This window comes from Akebia trifoliata, chromosome 12, assembly GCF_017979445.1.
Source record: "Akebia trifoliata isolate Shusen 1 chromosome 12, ASM1797944v1, whole genome shotgun sequence".
Taxonomy (NCBI): domain Eukaryota; kingdom Viridiplantae; phylum Streptophyta; class Magnoliopsida; order Ranunculales; family Lardizabalaceae; genus Akebia; species Akebia trifoliata.
The window spans coordinates 29,434,569-29,452,666 of record NC_141386.1 but is presented as its reverse complement, the minus strand read 5'-3'; the positions used below and the strand labels follow the sequence as shown (position 1 = coordinate 29,452,666).

At 35.8% G+C, this 18,098-nt stretch overlaps 1 protein-coding gene across 1 annotated transcript; it reads left to right on the top strand.

The window, feature by feature from the left end:
- The first annotated feature begins 2,950 nt into the window (after positions 1–2,950).
- On the top strand, positions 2,951–13,147 carry LOC147389355 (8-amino-7-oxononanoate synthase-like). The gene is made up of 11 exons (XM_086418865.1): positions 2,951–3,327; positions 4,849–4,991; positions 5,092–5,199; positions 6,401–6,639; positions 6,733–6,774; positions 7,293–7,380; positions 8,113–8,246; positions 9,934–10,022; positions 11,265–11,415; positions 11,855–11,923; positions 12,883–13,147. The coding sequence occupies exons 1-11, from the start codon at positions 3,090–3,092 to the stop codon at positions 13,007–13,009; spliced, it is 1,428 nt and encodes a 475-aa protein (XP_086274991.1). The 5' UTR covers positions 2,951–3,089; the 3' UTR covers positions 13,010–13,147.
- The last annotated feature ends 4,951 nt before the right edge of the window (positions 13,148–18,098 follow it).

Sequence of the window (18,098 nt, the reverse complement as noted above, 5' to 3'; positions counted from 1 at the left end):
AAATTCGCAGGTCAAGAAAAATCATAGGAAAGAGAGGTCAAAAACTTTTTCAAACTTTTTTAAAACCCTAAATCTGAAGTCCCAAATCCCCACCTAACACCCAAAACTCATTTTTTTTACTCATAAATCTCAAAACACCTAGAAAATCCATAAAATATTCATATCTAGGAAGAAAATACCTCATCTCAGAGACAAAAGCAAGAAGACTCACACGAGAAACGCTATCCGTCAGTTTTGAGGGAATCGACCGTTGCAATCACCCAGGTAAATTAGGTATTTTTTATTTTATCTTTTTAGGTCATTTTTAACGATGTAATTTTTGGAAAAAGTAGAGACCGGCGTTTACCAGGCGGGATTGATGCTTAATACTTTCCAATAGTGTAACGTGATCCCCGAACCCATAGTTTCTTTTTTCGTATATCAGTATTATTTATCTGTTTAGAGTCATGATTCAATTCTTAAATCGTAAAATTAGATAGCGACTCCCAAAACACAAAAAAAGCGGATCCGCAACTCGCGGATTGAAGGTGCATTCACATTAAACTTGAAAACAATGCTTAAATTTAAAACTTTCATTGAAGACTAAATATTATCATTGTAGAATAATGAATAGTTAAGAAAGAAAATGATTGCAAAAAAAAAAGTTACCTTTTTTTAAAAGTCGTGCTAGAGTGACTTAAGTTGGGACCTCATATCGCACTTCTTGACATGAAAATAGATATGAATTAGAGATGTTTCTCACTTGTATCTCGATGAAAAGCATCTATGATTCTCGTACACTTTCACGTCAAGAAGTACGATATGAGATTCCAGTCTAACGACTTCAATGTGTTTTTATAAGGAAGCTTAACTAAAACTTTGTGGAAGGACACTTGTGAGAATGACATGTAGGTAAAAAGTTGAAGTAGATATTATAATAATTTTTGTTGTGAGCAATAACAATTTTGTCATTTTCTAAATGGTGATTTAGACATAACTTCCTCACTTTTTTGGTGAAAATTAGAGATATCCCTCAGTCTTCTCGGAAAACTAACATAAAAAGACCTAAATGCCCCCATCTTCAACCTTTATCCATAATCCCTTGATTTTGCTTCTAAAAAGTGAGTTGCCTTAAACCTCTTTTGATGAAATATTATAATCTCATCTTTAACCTTAAAATTCTATCTACTTCAACTATCAAACTTGAAGGCAAGATAACATGTTTTTTTGAAATGTAAAACCAAGGGGTTCGAGTGAAAAAAATCTTTTCACCAAAGGTCTTCTATCATGGGTTAAGGCAAGGTAGAAATTGATGGACATGAGATAAGGTTAAATAAATTAAAGATACTTCGACAGGAAAGTTGAAGAACTTGAAGATTTTTTTATTTTGGAAAGAAAAATAAAATAAGAATTTTTTTGAAAAAATAAAACTATGATATTTTTGCTAAAAAACTCTAGATTTTCTATAAAGAATTAATCTCAAGTTGAAAATAAGGAATTGAGGATAAGATTAGGTAGATTAGAAAAGAATATCATAAAGACTAGAGAGTTCAAAAATGACTTGTTTTAAGAAAAAAAATCAAGGGCTTTTGGCAAGAAGACGATGACAAGGGTAAGAGAAGCATGTCATCAGTTTCAAAACATGGGGAGGGGGGATAAAACGTCATACTCTTGTGGAGTGTATGACACTACCCACTTAAATGCCTTTCCTCGTCATCCCTTCAATTATATTGTCTTTCCTCTCCACCCCTTTTCAATAATATATCTTTAATTTTACTATCTTTTCTCTTTCTTTTTTAACCCGAAAGATGATGCATGTGTCCCTCTACCCCATTTTTATAATAATTCCTTTAAAAAATTATTATTTTTTCTCTCTTATCCCTTTAATCCCAAATGATTTTTTAAAATAATATCCTTTCAACTTTGTCAATTTTTTTTTTTCCATTTTTACCTCTTAACCCTAAAAGGGATGTTTGTGTCATAAACACGGGTGAATTCTGGTCTATATAACAAAACACAACATTTGTCTACCCCCAATGTTTGTCTTCTCGATTTTGCACACATCAACAAGAAAAAAAAAAAAATCAACTTTATTCATTTTTTCTCCACCCCTTTCCAAGGAAATCCCCTTTTGAATAATTTCCCTTCAAATTTATTTTTACTTCATCTTTTTTTTTTCAATAATACCTCTTTAACTTTTTTGCATATACTCTTTTACTCCTCTTTCAACAATACCCCTTACAATTTATTGTCTTTCCTCCCTTAACCCCAAAGAGGAAAATAGTGCTATAGACACGAGCAAATTCTAATCTATATAAGAAAACACACCATTGGAATATTGGACCCCATTCCTGTATACCTTATATAAAAAAAGGTTGAGGTTTAATTCTCTAATCGATCTCGATGACAATTTTAACTTTATTGTCTTTTCTAAAATGCCCTAATCTTCTAATTTTATTGTCTCTCATCTTCTACCCATGATTTTTAAACTTGTCCAAGATCGAGATGTATCGCTCGAGTTAACTCAATATCGGAGTTGAATGAGACCAACTCACAAAATCATTTTTCGATTGAGATTTAGGACTCATGTTGAATTTTTTGATTTGTCTCACAAGACGTCTCAAACGTATCAGAAAATTCGTCCGAGACGAGACACAAAATTGAGTTTAAAAACACCATACTTCTACCTCCTTTTTCAATTATATCCCTCAAATTTTATTGTGTTTCTTCTAATAATACCTTTCAATTTTCCCTTTTCTAATAAAATAATGTTAAAATAACATTAAAATATACATTGATGGTACATTTTGACATGGTGGTGCATGCCTAATCATAAATACTTTTCACTCTTATCTCGATGAAAAATATGTATGATTACCTGTGCACCACTCTTTCTAATAATACTCCCTCGAACTTCATTATTTTTTCTTTCATACATTTTATAACCCCGAAGTCGTTGACCAAGGATGTAGAGACGTAAAGGCATACACTAATGCTGGCAGTAGTTGAGAAGTTGGACTCGGCTACCAAATAGATAGTTTGGTCGGTGGTCCCGTGGCAGTTGAGATATCTGCGTGGTGTGCCATAAACGAATGTGTGTGTAAATCGAAATGGCGAGCTCTTCTTCTTGGGATTTCTGGGTGGAAAAAGCACTATCTAGATTGGAGTCTTTGGAGCTCCTTCGATCTCTTAGACCAATTTCCTTCTTCTCCGCTCAAGAATCATCGAAACCCATTGACGATGAGTTCGAGACCTTCGATGGGTTGAGGTCTTGGGATCGATCCTCGGTAGAAATCCAGATTGCAGAACCCACATTCCAGAAATGGGTTCACAATACTCCAAGTTCTGGTAAAAACCCAACAATTAGATTTCTCTCTCTCTCTCTCTCTCGATGATTAAGATGACAAACATAATGCATGTTCTTCCTTTGATTCGTCATTTGTTTAAAAAATGGTGAATTTTTTGTTGATTTCAAATCCCAGTATAATAATGTCTCTTTAAGAGACTCAATTTAGTTAAAAAAGAAGAAGAGATCATTTGGATACCTACTATTGAGTAGGAAACGTATAGATTGTTAATTGTTGAAGATTGGTGGAGGGATTTTGTTAGGACGCATGTTCTATTTCATTGAAGTTTATTTACTTAGATTCATTATTTGTCTAAAAAATGATGAATTTTTTGTTGATTTCAATCTCAGTCTAATAATGGCTCTAGAGAAACAATTTAGTGAAAAAAGGAGATAATTTGGATACCCATTATTGAGTAAGAAACTAATAGATTGTTAATTGATGAAGATTGATGGAGGGATTTTGTTAGGATTTAATGTGATCTTTGCCATGAACCAGGTTTGTAGAAATACTTTTTACTGATGAAATTTAGTGATGAAAAGAGAAATTTTGGATACCCATCACTGATAAGAAGCATATAGATTATCAATCTGAGTCTGATTTTTGTGTCAATTGGAAATATAGAATATGGTCTATATGGGAAAGGTCAACAAATTGGATGGTTACTTAGGACCGTCCAATTTGGTTATTTTTTTGGGCTAGGAAATATCCTATTTTGGGCTCTTGGAATGTCGGCTTCCCTCCTCCCTGCATATGCACCACGTACAGCTCCCACTCATGTCATTAATAGACCATTCTTTGATGATAGCTTAGATGTCATGCTTTTCCCCTATATGTCAAATGGCCCAAGAAATTTTAATGATCTTGTTAAAAGTACTTGAATGAAGGTGCCAACTTTTACCTTTGTGTTTTTTTTTTTGATAATTCACCTTTGAATTATTGATCTCGCTAAAAACAGGCTTACCTGGTAGCAACACTAGTGTTTTAATGAAGGTGCCATCTTGGTAAGTTGGTAAAGTTTGTGAGTGGTAATAGCAAGTTTACAATAATGAGTGGTCAAACACCGACCAAAATCCCTAAGTTTCATTCAGTGATTCAGAAAATTTCCGGTTATAGAGTTCATGATAGTTTTGCATGTAGAACTTCCAAACTCTCTTTACTATAATTATTTATTTATTTATTTTGGGTAACTATTGCTATTATTTGACAATCCTCCTATTGTCCCCAAACTCTTTACCAACTTTTAAACAGAATATAACTAATCATGAAAACTATCTGATAAAAAATGATATGTTTCAACTCTATCATTATATTTTGATGCCCGAAAAAATTACTATACTACAAAAAACTCTGTGAGTGAACATTATTCTACCAAGACGCTATGAATTTTTTATTACTTTCTTTGCAAATAAGCATACCCCCAATTTATATTTTTCTCATTAGTTTGTGATCAATGCAAGACCAGAGATTTGGATGAACATATCGGCCATTCAAATTGATTTGTGATGCTTTTGGTTCACAGGAGACGATGTCATGTGGAGAGATGGAGACTCAGACACAAAACTAGGGGTCTGTCCTCAACGGTTCAGGAAGTTACTTCTTTTTTCAGGAAACGATTATTTGGGCTTGAGTTCTCATCCAACAGTTCGAAAGGCTGCTGCAAAGGTGTGCATGATATTCTATCATATTTCTATTTGTCTTCATGTCGTTTATCCAAAAATTTGTATTCTTTCTCTTAGATATTTTTAGCATTCTTCTAATACAGGCAGTCCAAGAGCATGGAATGGGTCCAAGAGGTTCTGCTTTGATTTGTGGTTATACAAATTATCATAGATTACTAGAGTCATCCTTAGCAGATTTGAAGAAGAAAGAGGTACTGATGACATCATAAATTATTTTTCTTATATTTCTTTTCAATCAATTTGATTTTTTTCTACTTCTTCAAGGGTTTAACCAAATGGTAATTCATAAATGGATGTATGTTTACATGCACAAAAGTGTTGGTTTCAGAAATAGATGGTTGTCAGCAACTGTATATTCTGAGATAAGCTTGTTCACCCCTTTTTCCTCCTCATTGGATTAATTTCTGAGAAGTTTCCATTTGTATAATTGGGAGTGTGGTACATACTACATAGATTCACTTCCTGATGGTGCTTTGAAACTGTTTTGATTTTTGACTATTCTAGTAGAGAAACTAAGTCTTTTCTTCTTTTGGATATGGCTTGTGGTCAAGGTGAACAAGATTAAACTTTTATTTATTTATTTAAAGTGTGTGTTCACGCTTCTATGAGGAAGTGGGGGCTCTAAAATTGTAAAATATGAGATTAGAGTTTTTGGGGATGAGGGTTCTCTTTCTTTCCTTCCTTCCTATAGAAAAGGTGATCATCTTGGTATGAATAGCTTGCAAGCTAAGATTCCACCCACTGACATGTATGCTCAGTTTTATTATGTAAAATTTTTACATTATTGCATTAGTCTTTTAGTTAAGGGTCGGGATCCATTGACCATTGAAGAATGAATCATGGAAAAAACACATTATCCCAACCATGTAAGCATTAAATCCAACGGTTGAGATTTATTCTCGAAAAGTATCCTTGAGATTTATGTTATTTGGATACATATAAATCCCAACCATTGGATTTAATTTTTTACATGGTTGAGATCACATGCTTTCTCGTGAGTCAACGGATTCCAACCCCTTAGTTAACATAAGTTGCAGAACTTTATAGAGAAAAATAAGAAATGAACAATCAATTTGGCATTGTAGCTCACAACCTAGTTATCTTACTTCAGTGCTAGACCTTGGTTTATTATCTTAAATGGTTTTACTTGAAATCCTCACTGATTTGTTATATTTTATTTGGATCTTCGGAGGTTCTGTGGTTGTCTATGAAGTTTAGGTGTCTAAACTTTTCAAGAAACCACCATTCAAAAAAAATAAAAATAAATAAATAAATAAAATAAAGAAACCTGTTTAACTGTTCAGCATTGACCTCCCTCTATTCCTTTTTATTTTCCCGTCATTTTTTTCTTACTGAAGAGAGCATGCTTTCTTTTTTTAAATTGTGGACCAGGATTGCCTTCTCTGCCCTACAGGCTTTCAAGCCAATATGGCTTTAATGGTAACACTTGGAAATGTCAGCTCCCTCATAGCTGTAGGTAAAAAACAGTCGAAGGATGAGAAAGTTGCCATATTTTCAGATGCTCTGAACCATGCATCGATAATTGATGGTATCCGTCTTGCTGAGAGGCAACAAGAAGTACAGACCTTTGTGTATAGGCACTCTGACATGGACCACCTTAATGCTTTGTTGTAGGTTTCTTGTCATAAAATTGTATTTTATCAATTTCTTTTATCCCATATGGTGTTCTTACAACCTGTGGAATTGCATTTGAGATTTGACAGATCAAGCTGCACAATGAAGATGAAAGTTGTCGTGAGTGATAGGTAAGTCTATGCATTGCAAAATGATCATTTCTTTTAATGCCATTTTATTAGAGAAATTCTTACTTGAATCCATCCAGTGCCGTGCATGTGCACATACATTGATAGGATGTTAGTTGTGTTAACCAACCAACTATTCCAAAAGATCGATCTGTTGGAGAAGGAGAGAACTATGAATATAAGAGGGTCACGGGGCTTAACTGGGGTATGACACGCCTGGGAGTGGAGGAAAATATACACTCAACACTCCTCACCCATAAGGATGGAAAGAATCGAACCCGTGACCTATATGAACCTAGCGCTCTGATACCATGTTGATCAACCAACTACTCCAAAAGACCGATCTATTGGAGAGGGGGAGAACTAGGAATCATGGGGCTTAACTGGGGTATGACACATCCGAGAGATACACTCAACAGCTACAAAGCGCATGCCTTACAAAATAAATTTTCTTGGTGGCTTTTCTTGTGATAGAAGGTATTGCTGTTGCAAAAATAATTTCTGTCAATCTTTTTTTGCAGCTTGTTTAGTATGGATGGAGATTTTGCTCCAGTAATCAAGCTTGCAGAGCTTCGCAAGAAACACGGATTTTTGTTGGTCATTGATGATGTAAGTGTGACTTCCATTTCCACAACATATAGACATACATGACTTTGTCTAGAATAATTAGAATATTCTGTTCAGAAATTGGAGGACTGTGTAAAGTTGTTCTCAGGTTCAAAATTTTGTCCCATTCGGAATGTTTCTATGGAACATTTTGATTTCAGCTGAAACTGGGATGAACCATTGACACCGAAACATTGAATTTTTCAGCAATGCCTCCAAATATTTCAGAATGTTTTGAAACATTGCCTCAAAACAAGATTTTAAGCCTTGGGTGGTTGGATGGGCTATTCAATAGGCTGCACCAAGAAGATCTTTTGGGCTGAAAACCCCACCTGATCAGATGATCCTAGGCTACAATCTATTGTATTAACAGTCAGAACATAATGGTAGGATACCCATGTAATCCCTTGTTGGCCATCCCCCTGGTGCTTTAAAGAGGCCAGTACACTTGGCACGAGTTGGAAGGGGTGACTCATGTGTCCATGGGAATAGTCAGACTAAGTTTGGATACCCGTATATTCAAAAATAAAAAAATAAAATAATAATGGTAGAATAAAATATCCTGAAAAACGTTGTGGCAGTCCTGGAACCATTGAACGGTGGATCTAGCCTCCCCAGTCATGTGCTACTGTATGACAAAGAGATGAAGGATAACATTTTCCCATCCATATATGATGTAAGTATTCCTCAACACTGATGAAGTAGTTGTACTTGCATTCCTGAGAGTTGTTTCAGGCTCATGGAACATTTGTTTGTGGCAAGAATGGTGGCGGAGTTGCAGAGGAGTATAACTGTGAAAGTGACATTGACATATGCATAGGCACTTTGAGTAAGGGTGCAGGTTGCCAGGGTGGATTCATTGCATGCAGGTAATCATGTTCGTTTCTCTTTGTTATTCTATTACTTCAAGAAAAATAATTTTCACCATCAAAGCTTTATCCCAAAAATTTGGAGTTGGCTGAACAAATCTTGTTCCTCCATTCAACTTCTAATAGTTTCCTTCTGTAATGCATACCTCTCATCCTAGTTCACCCAAGGGTTAAGATATTGATTATCTTTTTTTGCAAGTAAAATTTGATTAAATAAAGAAAGAAAGGATGTAGGTACAAAAGGCAGTTGAGATGACCACCAAAACAGAAAAAAAGAGAAGAATACAGGCTAAGATGAACAAACCGCCTTCCACCTAAAAACAAACTCCTCAAAGAAAACACCCTTAAAATAAGATAGATTGAGAATGTTCAATGTCAGGTGTATCAAAGACTGTATTTCATAAATGATATCCTATATTATTTACTACCTTTGAGGAAAGATATGAATATATGGGCAAGTGAGCGTAGGTTGGGTACCCTAAAAATCAATACATATGTAGTTTGGCATAAGCTTTTCTGGTTGAAAAGGAATGAAATAAAGGGTAAAATAAAAAAGGAAAGGTTTATGGATATTGGACAGCAAAAAATATTAAGATTACATACTTAAATGACATAAATGTTGTCTTGTCAAGACGCAACATCTTTATAGAATGAATGTAGCAGAGATGAGTATGTTGGGATGGATGAGTCATGATTGGTGAGATTGTGGATGCGAAAATCAGAAATGAATATATTTCGAGGAACTTGAGGAATAGTTCCAATAGCAGATAAAATAAGGGTGAATCGTTTGAGAAAGTTTGGGCATGTGCAAAGAAGACCAAAAGACATAATTGGCTGCCCAATGGATGTAGGTCGCAAAATTATAAGAACTCTAGAAAAGAAATTGAAAAAATGACTTTTTTCACCGTGATCAATTCGTTTTATATTTGAAAGTTTAGTGGCCATCTATTTTCAAAGCCTTATATTAGCCAAAGATTTTTTTTTATTTTAAATCTAATCTAAACAATGAACCCTAGAGAGTTGAGGTGTCATTTGGGCTAATGTGGCAGTCCACACACATGGCCCAAATGAGGACCTCCGTCCAGGGTCCACATGGATCTTCGGTCATGTAACTTTTTTCCATATATATAATTATACTCTAGCCTTTTTTTCTATAAGTTATACTCTATTATGTTTGTGTGGATCTTCCCCCTGTGTGGTCTGTGGGAGAGAGAATTTTCTTTTCAATTATGCAACTAATGCCTTTATAACGCAGTTTATGAAATAGAAAATTTCTCTTTTTCCAAGAAATGTTCCTTTATCTCTTTCCTTTACCTAGTGAACAACAAAAAAATGGAACTATGTATTACTCTTTTACTATTTATTTCTCTCTCCTATCCTTTTCTCCCTTAACTATTTCATTCTTTACCTCAACCTAGCCCTGAGCTCAGGTAGTGTTGGAACCTTTGTTTATTTGAGGTTTCATTTGCTTTCTTTGTTGAAGATGTAAGCTTTTCCACTTCCCTAGGTTTTCCATATCCGACATACCAGTAGTTTTGGGTTCCAATGATTTACATTTTTATTATTTACAGCTCTGTCGAAATTTGGATATCTTGAATGTAAGAGCTATTCATGTTTCCTTACATAGGAGTTTCTTATTGGATATGTCCAATATCTAACTTTTGAGTTGTGAATGCTACATGAACAGCAAAAAGTGGAAGCAACTCTTGCAATCAAGGGGTCGTTCTTTCGTATTTTCAACTGCTATTCCACTGCCCATTGCCGCTGCTGCACATGGTAGAGTCTAATCCTTCATTTATTTTTTTACTTCGCTTTGCAATGCATGTTTCCCATTGTAATGTGTGATCCTTGTTTTGGAGTTGGTATGCCTTGCATCAGTAAAATTTATTCCATATGTTGATAGAGTTATTCTTTAAGATATCTCTGTTTATTTAAACTATATATTATACTGAAAGTCATATATGAATAACTTTGTATTCATGAAAATTATACAAATCATAGAGGGTTCTTTTTTGAAGATTTCTTGTTTAGGTGGGATATTGTTAGTAGCGAAAGATAATTGTTTGTACTTTTTCTGAGGACTTGTCCTCCCATCAGTAAAATTTATCCTATCAAAAATAAAAATAAAATTGAGATACTTCAATATTCTAGGACTTGTTAAAAAAACACTATCTGACACGTGGGTAGAACATGGTGTCTATCATGATAAATTCTTTGAAATGGTATCCTTGTTATAGAGGTCCGCATTAACACATTCTCGTTGGTGAGACTGGAGAAGGGAGTATGTAAAAATATTGTTACTTTTTTTTCGCTGATAAAAAGGAAAAACAAGGTTCCCTCTCCAACTTACTAACTTAAGAACTCATATCTCACAAAAGTTCGATACTCCAAATTCCATGTGGCATAGTCACAGGTCTGCGATGTTGTGTATACTCTAGGGTGGACTTGCACTCTGAAAATCGGATCAATTGGTGAATTTGTGGACGTTGGATTCAAGTACCTCCCAAAAAGCTCAAATCAAATGGAAAAAAAAAATCACTTGACTAAATTCTTGATTCCAATTATTCGAAGTAGCCAATGAAGCTAATTTTTGGTGTATAGGTTCACTAAAAGGTGGTCTCAAAAATTGTTGGCCAATGGGCTCGAAAGAACTTGTCACAGAATTTTTGGGACAGTGGTCTCAAAGGTTTGATAATGACATTTTTGTCAAAGTTTTTCTCCTAAAATAAGAGTCAGGTCAGGCACCATTGTAAGACTCCCAATTCATCCTTCATGCATCACATAGCACAGTCTTGTGATGTTGACCCACAGATGCTGGCCCACCCTTCATACAGATGTCTTCACACTAATCCAACTGAAACAATTTGCACTGATTAATTACTTAGTTTCTGCAAAGCGTATATGTTTGATTTGTTACGTTACTTCCTATGTGGCCCAAATATCTTATGACATAACAGTAGCTTTTATATTTATGCAATGTACTTTGGATTATTAACAAAGTAAAATATAACATGGCAGCTGCTGTTGTTGTGGCAAAAAAGGAGAAATGGCGTAGAAAGGCCATTTGGAGCCGTGTGCAGGACTTCCGTGACCTGACCCAAATCCCCATCACAAGTCCTATTATTTCTCTTGTCATCGGCAGCGAAGAAAACGCCCTTCGTGCTAGCATGTCTCTCTCTTCTCTCATAAAATTTTATTGGGTTTTGTTAACGTGTGCCCTTGCCCTAAAGGCACATGTTAAGATGCATTAAATACACCTTGGAAATAAGCATTTGAGGGCATTTTTGGTAGGAAAATAAATTTTGGAGGTGTATTAATGCATCTTAACACATGCCCTTAGAGCACATGTTAACAAAACCCATTTGTTTTAGTGTCATGATAATCTGATGCCCCCCTCTTGACATATGCCCCCCTACGCCCCCATAACAGAACCATAGATCATTTGCCCCAGGATACACAAGAAAAGATTATGGTTCTGCGTATCCTGAGGCGAATGATCTATGGTTCTGTGAAGGAGGTGTATGTCAGAGGGGGCTGTCAGAAAATCATTATTCTTCATATTATGGCTTTTACTACTGCTGCTAACATCCTTGGTCATCATGGAACAGGCATTTACTGGAGTCTGGTTTCCATGTGACAGCAATCAGACCTCCTACAGTGCCATCCAATTCATGCAGGTACGATGTTTCATTGTTCTCATCACTAATTTTGGGTGTTCGAATCTCCACTACATTGATACAAACTTAAATAAATAAATTGCTATAATAGTGAAAGAATAGATGTTGGATATATTTTTTTCAGTCCCTTGATGAGGTTCCATCTCTTGTTTGATGAGGAAGAAAAACATAGAAAGATTGGTCAGAAAATCGTCAGTCCCACCTAATTGTCTAGGTGTTTTTATGCTGCTGTGCGGTCGGTTGGATCCACATGGTGACCCATGAGGGAATTTTTTTTAAAGGCGACGTTGATTACGAACACTGCAAAAGGAGTTGTTACAACTTACAACCATTGTGCCATCTTGCTTCTCTTTGTTAACGAACCAACTACTCCAAAAGCCCGATTTGTTGGAGAGGGAGAACTATGAAAATAAGAGGGTCATGAGGATTAACTGGGGTGTGACACACACTGAGAGTGGAGGAAAAATATACACTCAACACTCGCTCACCCCGTTAGGGTGGAAAGAATCGAACCCATGACCTATACGAACCTAGCGCTCTGATACCATGTTAACCTACCAACTTCTCCAAAAGACTGATCTGTTGGGGAGGGGAAGAACTATGAATATAAGAGGGTCATGGGGTTTAACTTGGGTATGACACACCTGAGAGTGGAGAAAAATATATACTCAACACTAGTGTCATCAAATGACAACTATTATGATAATATTTCCTCAAGATTCCTTGGAATTTTGGAACACAATCTCATGTGACCCTCATCTTTCCCTTGGTTCAAGTTTATCGGTTTTGTGAGTAGTTGGGTGTGGGATTAGGAATTGAGACCTGTTATATAGCCTCAAACCATGGCCACCTCTAGCGGGTCGGCTTCATAATAATTGGTGGGTTTTTCTTCTCTATTATCTCTCTGTATTTCTATTAATCATTTCTGAAGAATGGTAATGATAGTCCTCTTGTTTCAGGTTACGGATAACCCTGAGTGCTGCACATACCACCGATGATATAAAGAAGCTCACATCTGCACTTTCCCTCTATATCAACTTTGCAGACATTGGTGTCAAGAACTGCAATGGCTGTGCAAAGCTCTGATGATAGAAGTTTTGTGTTACATGGGAAGGCCGTCTTCGCCTTAAAATTTTCCTTACCAGGGTGGTGATTGAACAATTGATATTTGGGGCAACTGAGTTGATTTATTCTTATAGCATTGAGTGTCCGTATTTTACAAAACCACCCCCCCTCTCTCTCTCTCTCTACAAAAACATATATATATAGATCAGCAACAAACATTTTGGCAAAACATTTTTCAAAACATGGGTTAGAGGTTTTGGAATGGGCTGATTTTTGGTGAGGACGATCTCTACGGTGAGGAGATCATCATTACCAAAAATCAGCCCATTCCAAAACTTCTGACCCCATCAAAAATGGTTTACAAAAAATGGACGGTCCATGATTTTTCAACTTGTAAACTGGGGGCTCGAGATTTTGGAATGGGCTGATTTTTGGTGAGGACGATGAGAGATCATCCTCACCAAAAATCAGCCCATTCCAAAATCTCTAACCCATGTTTTGAAAATTGTTTTGCTAAAATGTTTGTTGCTGAACGGGACCCATATATATATATATATATATATATATATATTATATATGGTCCCGTTCGGCACCCTAAGTTTTACCACACACTTTAACAAACACGTTTTGTCTTACATGGGTTAGAAGTTTCGGAATGAGCTGATTTTTGGTGAGGATGATCTCTATGGTGAGGAGATCATCCTCACCAAAAATCAGCTCATTCCAAAACTTCTAACCCCATCAAAATTGATTTACAAAAAATGGACGGTCCATGATTTTTCAACTTGTAAACTGGGGGCTCGAGATTTTGGAATGGGCTGATTTTTGGTGAGGACGATGAGAGATCATCCTCACCAAAAATCAGCCCATTCCAAAATCTCTAACCCATGTTTTGAAAATTGTTTTGCTAAAATGTTTGTTGCTGAACGGGACCCATATATATATATATATATATATATATATATATATGGGTCCCGTTCGGCACCCTAAGTTTTACCACACACTTTACAAACACGTTTTGTCTTAACATGGGTTAGAAGTTTCGGAATGAGCTGATTTTTGGTGAGGATGATCTCTATGGTGAGGAGATCATCCTCACCAAAAATCAGCTCATTCCAAAACTTCTAACCCCATCAAAATTGATTTACAAAAAATGGACGGTCCACGATTTTTCAACGTGTAAACATGGGGCTAAACATTTCGGAATGGGCTGATTTTTGGGGAGGATGATCTTCTAATCATAGAGATCATCCTCACCAAAAATCAGCTCATTCCAAAACTTCTAACCCATGTAGGACAAAAACGTTTGTTAAAGTGTGTGGTAAAACTTAGGGTGCTGAACATTTCCCATATATATATATGGGTGCCGTTCAGCACCCTAAGCTTTACCACACACTTTAACAAACGTGTTTTGTCTTACATGGATTAGAAGTTTTGGAATGGGCTGATTTTTGGTGAGGATGATCTCTATGGTGAGGAGATCATCCTCACCAAAAATCAACTCATTCCAAAACTTCTAACCCTATCAAAAATGGTTTCCAAAAAATGGACGGTTCACAATTTTTCAACGTGTAAACATGGGGCTAAACATTTCAGAATGGACTGATTTTTGGGGAGGATGATCTTCTAATTATAGAGATCATCCTCACCAAAAATCAGCCAATTCCAAAACTTCTAACCCATGTAGGACAAAAAACATTTGTTAAAGTGTGTGGTAAAACTTAGGGTGCTGAACATTTCCCTATATATATATATGGGGTGGCGTTCAATGGCAAACACATTTTTCAAAACATGGGTTAGAGGTTTTGGAATGGGCTGATTTTTGGTGAGGATTATCTCTACAGTGAGGAGATCATCACCACCAAAAATCAGCCCATTCCAAAACTTCTAACCCCATCAAAAATGGACGGTTCATGATTTTTTAACTTGTAAATTGGGGCTAGAAGTTTTGGAATGAGCTGATTTTTGGTGAGGATGATCTCCTCACCGTAGAGATCATCCTCACCAAAAATCAGTCTATTCCAAGACCTGTAACCCATGTTTTGAAAAAGTGTTTGCCAAAATGTTTGCCATTGAACGGACCCATATGTATATATAGGAAATGTTCAGCAACAAACATTTTGACAAACATTTTTCAAAACATGGGTTAGAGGTTTTGGAATGGGCTGATTTTCGGTGAGGATGATTTCTACGGTGAGGAGATCATCATCACCAAAAATCAGCCCATTCTAAAACTTCTAACCCCATCAAAAATGATTTACAAAAAATGGACGGTCCACGATTTTTCAACTTGTAAATTGGGGTTAGAAGTTTTGGAATGGGCTGATTTTTGGTGATGATGATCTCCTCACCGTAGAGATCATCCTCACAAAAAATCAGCCCATTCCAAAACTTTTAACTCATGTTTTGAAAAATGTTTTGCCAAAAAATTAGCCATTAAACGCTAGCCTATAAATAAATAGAAGTAGACTAATGCTGAAGTGACCTCAAGATTGGTCCTCACATCTCACACTCAGACGTGATGAAAGTGTATGAGAATCATAAATGATTTCCTCGAGATATGAGTAAAAAGAATCTATGGTCACTATCCACTTTCAAGTCAAGATGTGTGATGTGAGGTCAAATCTTGAGGTCTCTCCCACAAGACTCTTAAATACTTGTTCTTCTGTACAAGGTGTCATTTAACATCTCTCTCTCTCACTCGCTATTCGCATCCTATGAAAAGAGAGTTACTGTTGGCACCCCAACTTTTACCTATTACGTTCCAATTTCTTAAATTATTCATCCCCCCTCCCCCCTCTTTTCTCAAAACCCACCTCAAATTAAAGATTAAAACACACCCTTATAACAGGATAAAGGTTTGGCTCAAATTTTAATCTCAACATTTTAACACTCATTCAAACAATTTTAGTACTTTGCAAATACGATTAGGCTCATATAAACTCTTAAACCTGAAAATGAGAGAACTTTATTGGCACCTCAACTTTTACTTTTTCTCAATTATTCACTTTATTTTCTTATTTTTAATTTGGGTGTAATAAGTAAAAGTTGGGGTGCCAATATTAATTCTTTTATAAAAAGACTCGTGCAAACTAGCCTTATGTTTGGATGGAGAGAAATGGAGAAAGGAGAAAAGAGAAAAGAGACAAAGAAAACAAATGAGTTTCTTTCAATTTCTTATGTTTGGATTGTTAAGTGGTGGAGGAGAAAAATGACGAGTTTTCTTTCTCTAAAAATGGAGAGAAATTCTTTTAAAATATTTTATAATTCCAATTCTGACCTTAGATCTCTTGTAAGACATTTTAAAATTTCAAAGTTATTCGAATTTCTCACTTGTCAATTCAAACGTGGATGAGTTTCTCTTCTCTTCGCTCCGCTTCTCTCAATCCAAACAAAGGAAGTACAATTTATTGGGGTGGGTTATTGTATCCTTAGAGGTGTTGTGTCAGATAATGCCTGCATCGAATTTCCAAACCCCTGGGGGATGCAAAATGAATTAAACAGAGAGATTCTGTCCGTGCATCAACCCTCTTTGATACTTCCTTTGGCGTAATAAGTTCTACAGACAAATACATCAGATTACTTGTAACAAGGATCTATAAAACTTTTCATATCTAACTCATCTGTAATTAAATTTGGGGGTCCAACTTGCCCAGGAGCTTATAAGTAGAGAGACAAGGCAATGAGTATCCGATGTGGGACTAAACTCCGCACGCCCTTGCATGTGTGGCCCGTCTTGGGCCAAGGCACCTGGAGATATGAATTGGATGACATGAAAGAGAGAAAAGCCCACTCTGATCCCATAATAAATTTGGGGATCCAATGCAAGACTAATTGACAGTAAATGAAGAGGCCCGAGAGTTTATAAGGAGAGAAACAAGGCAATGAGTGTTCGATGTGGGACTAACAACAATCTGGATCGAACACATGTCTCCAACAACAATAGACCCCTTTCGATTTAAATTCACATTATTAAAGGTTGAGACAAAAGAAAATGTTCTCTACACAACTACCATGGGGTCACATGTGTTGGATGACAAACCATTAAAATAAGGGGAACATTAATCTGCAAGAATTTCACTCTCCCAAACATTGGAAAGAGGCAGATTTATAGTATATCACTTGTTACAAACGCCACCCTAAGATGTGTGCTAATTCTTTGGTGATTTACATATGAATTGGGGTGGCATTAGTACAAATTGGCATAGCATTAGAATCACTTTAAGTTAAATGTAGAAAGAGTAATGATTTTTTGATGTCCCATCACAGAACCATAGATAATTTGTCTCGGGATATGCATAATCATAAATATTTTCTTGTGTATCCCGAGGCAAATGAACTACGATTCTGTGATGGGGGGGCATATTATCATGACTCACGTAGAGAATCCAAATAAAGCATCTTCCATCTTTTATTTAAGTGTAATGATTTTGTGACTCCCACTTTTTGACACACGCCCCTGTCACGGAATCATAGATTATTTGCTTCAGAATACATATAATTATAAATCTTCCCAACTATCTTGACTTGAGAAAAGTTTACTCAAATTTTAATACAAGATGATATAACCACCCGTGAACCGTGACGAAATATGACAAGAAAAATAATACACAATCTTGACCGTGTGAGCCAAATATCCAACGGTTTGAATTTTATGCATATCATGATAATACACATCCCTGTGGTACTTATCTCAAGCATAATTCTCAAATGTTGGATTCTTTTGTTTATGATGTATAGATCTTGTGTTAGTTCTAGAGTCATCGATAGCTGACCCATATGTATGAGATTGGGTTTCACTGACTCAAGAAATAACACATGATCATGGTGATCATGGCCATATATATGGAATTTATACTCAAAACAAATGTCATTGGGTTAATGTATTATTGAGAACTTATTAAAAAAAAGATTTGTATTATTGAGATATGCAGAAAATCCAAACAATTGGATATTGTGCTTACACAGTTGGAATTGTTTAAAAGTTATATTTCTTGAATCACAAAACTTGACTCATATATATCTTTATAATATAATGGTGGACCCTCTCTTTCATCCCTTACATAAAGAGGGGTTGAGATTTAATCTCATTACAAATATCGAGGAAATT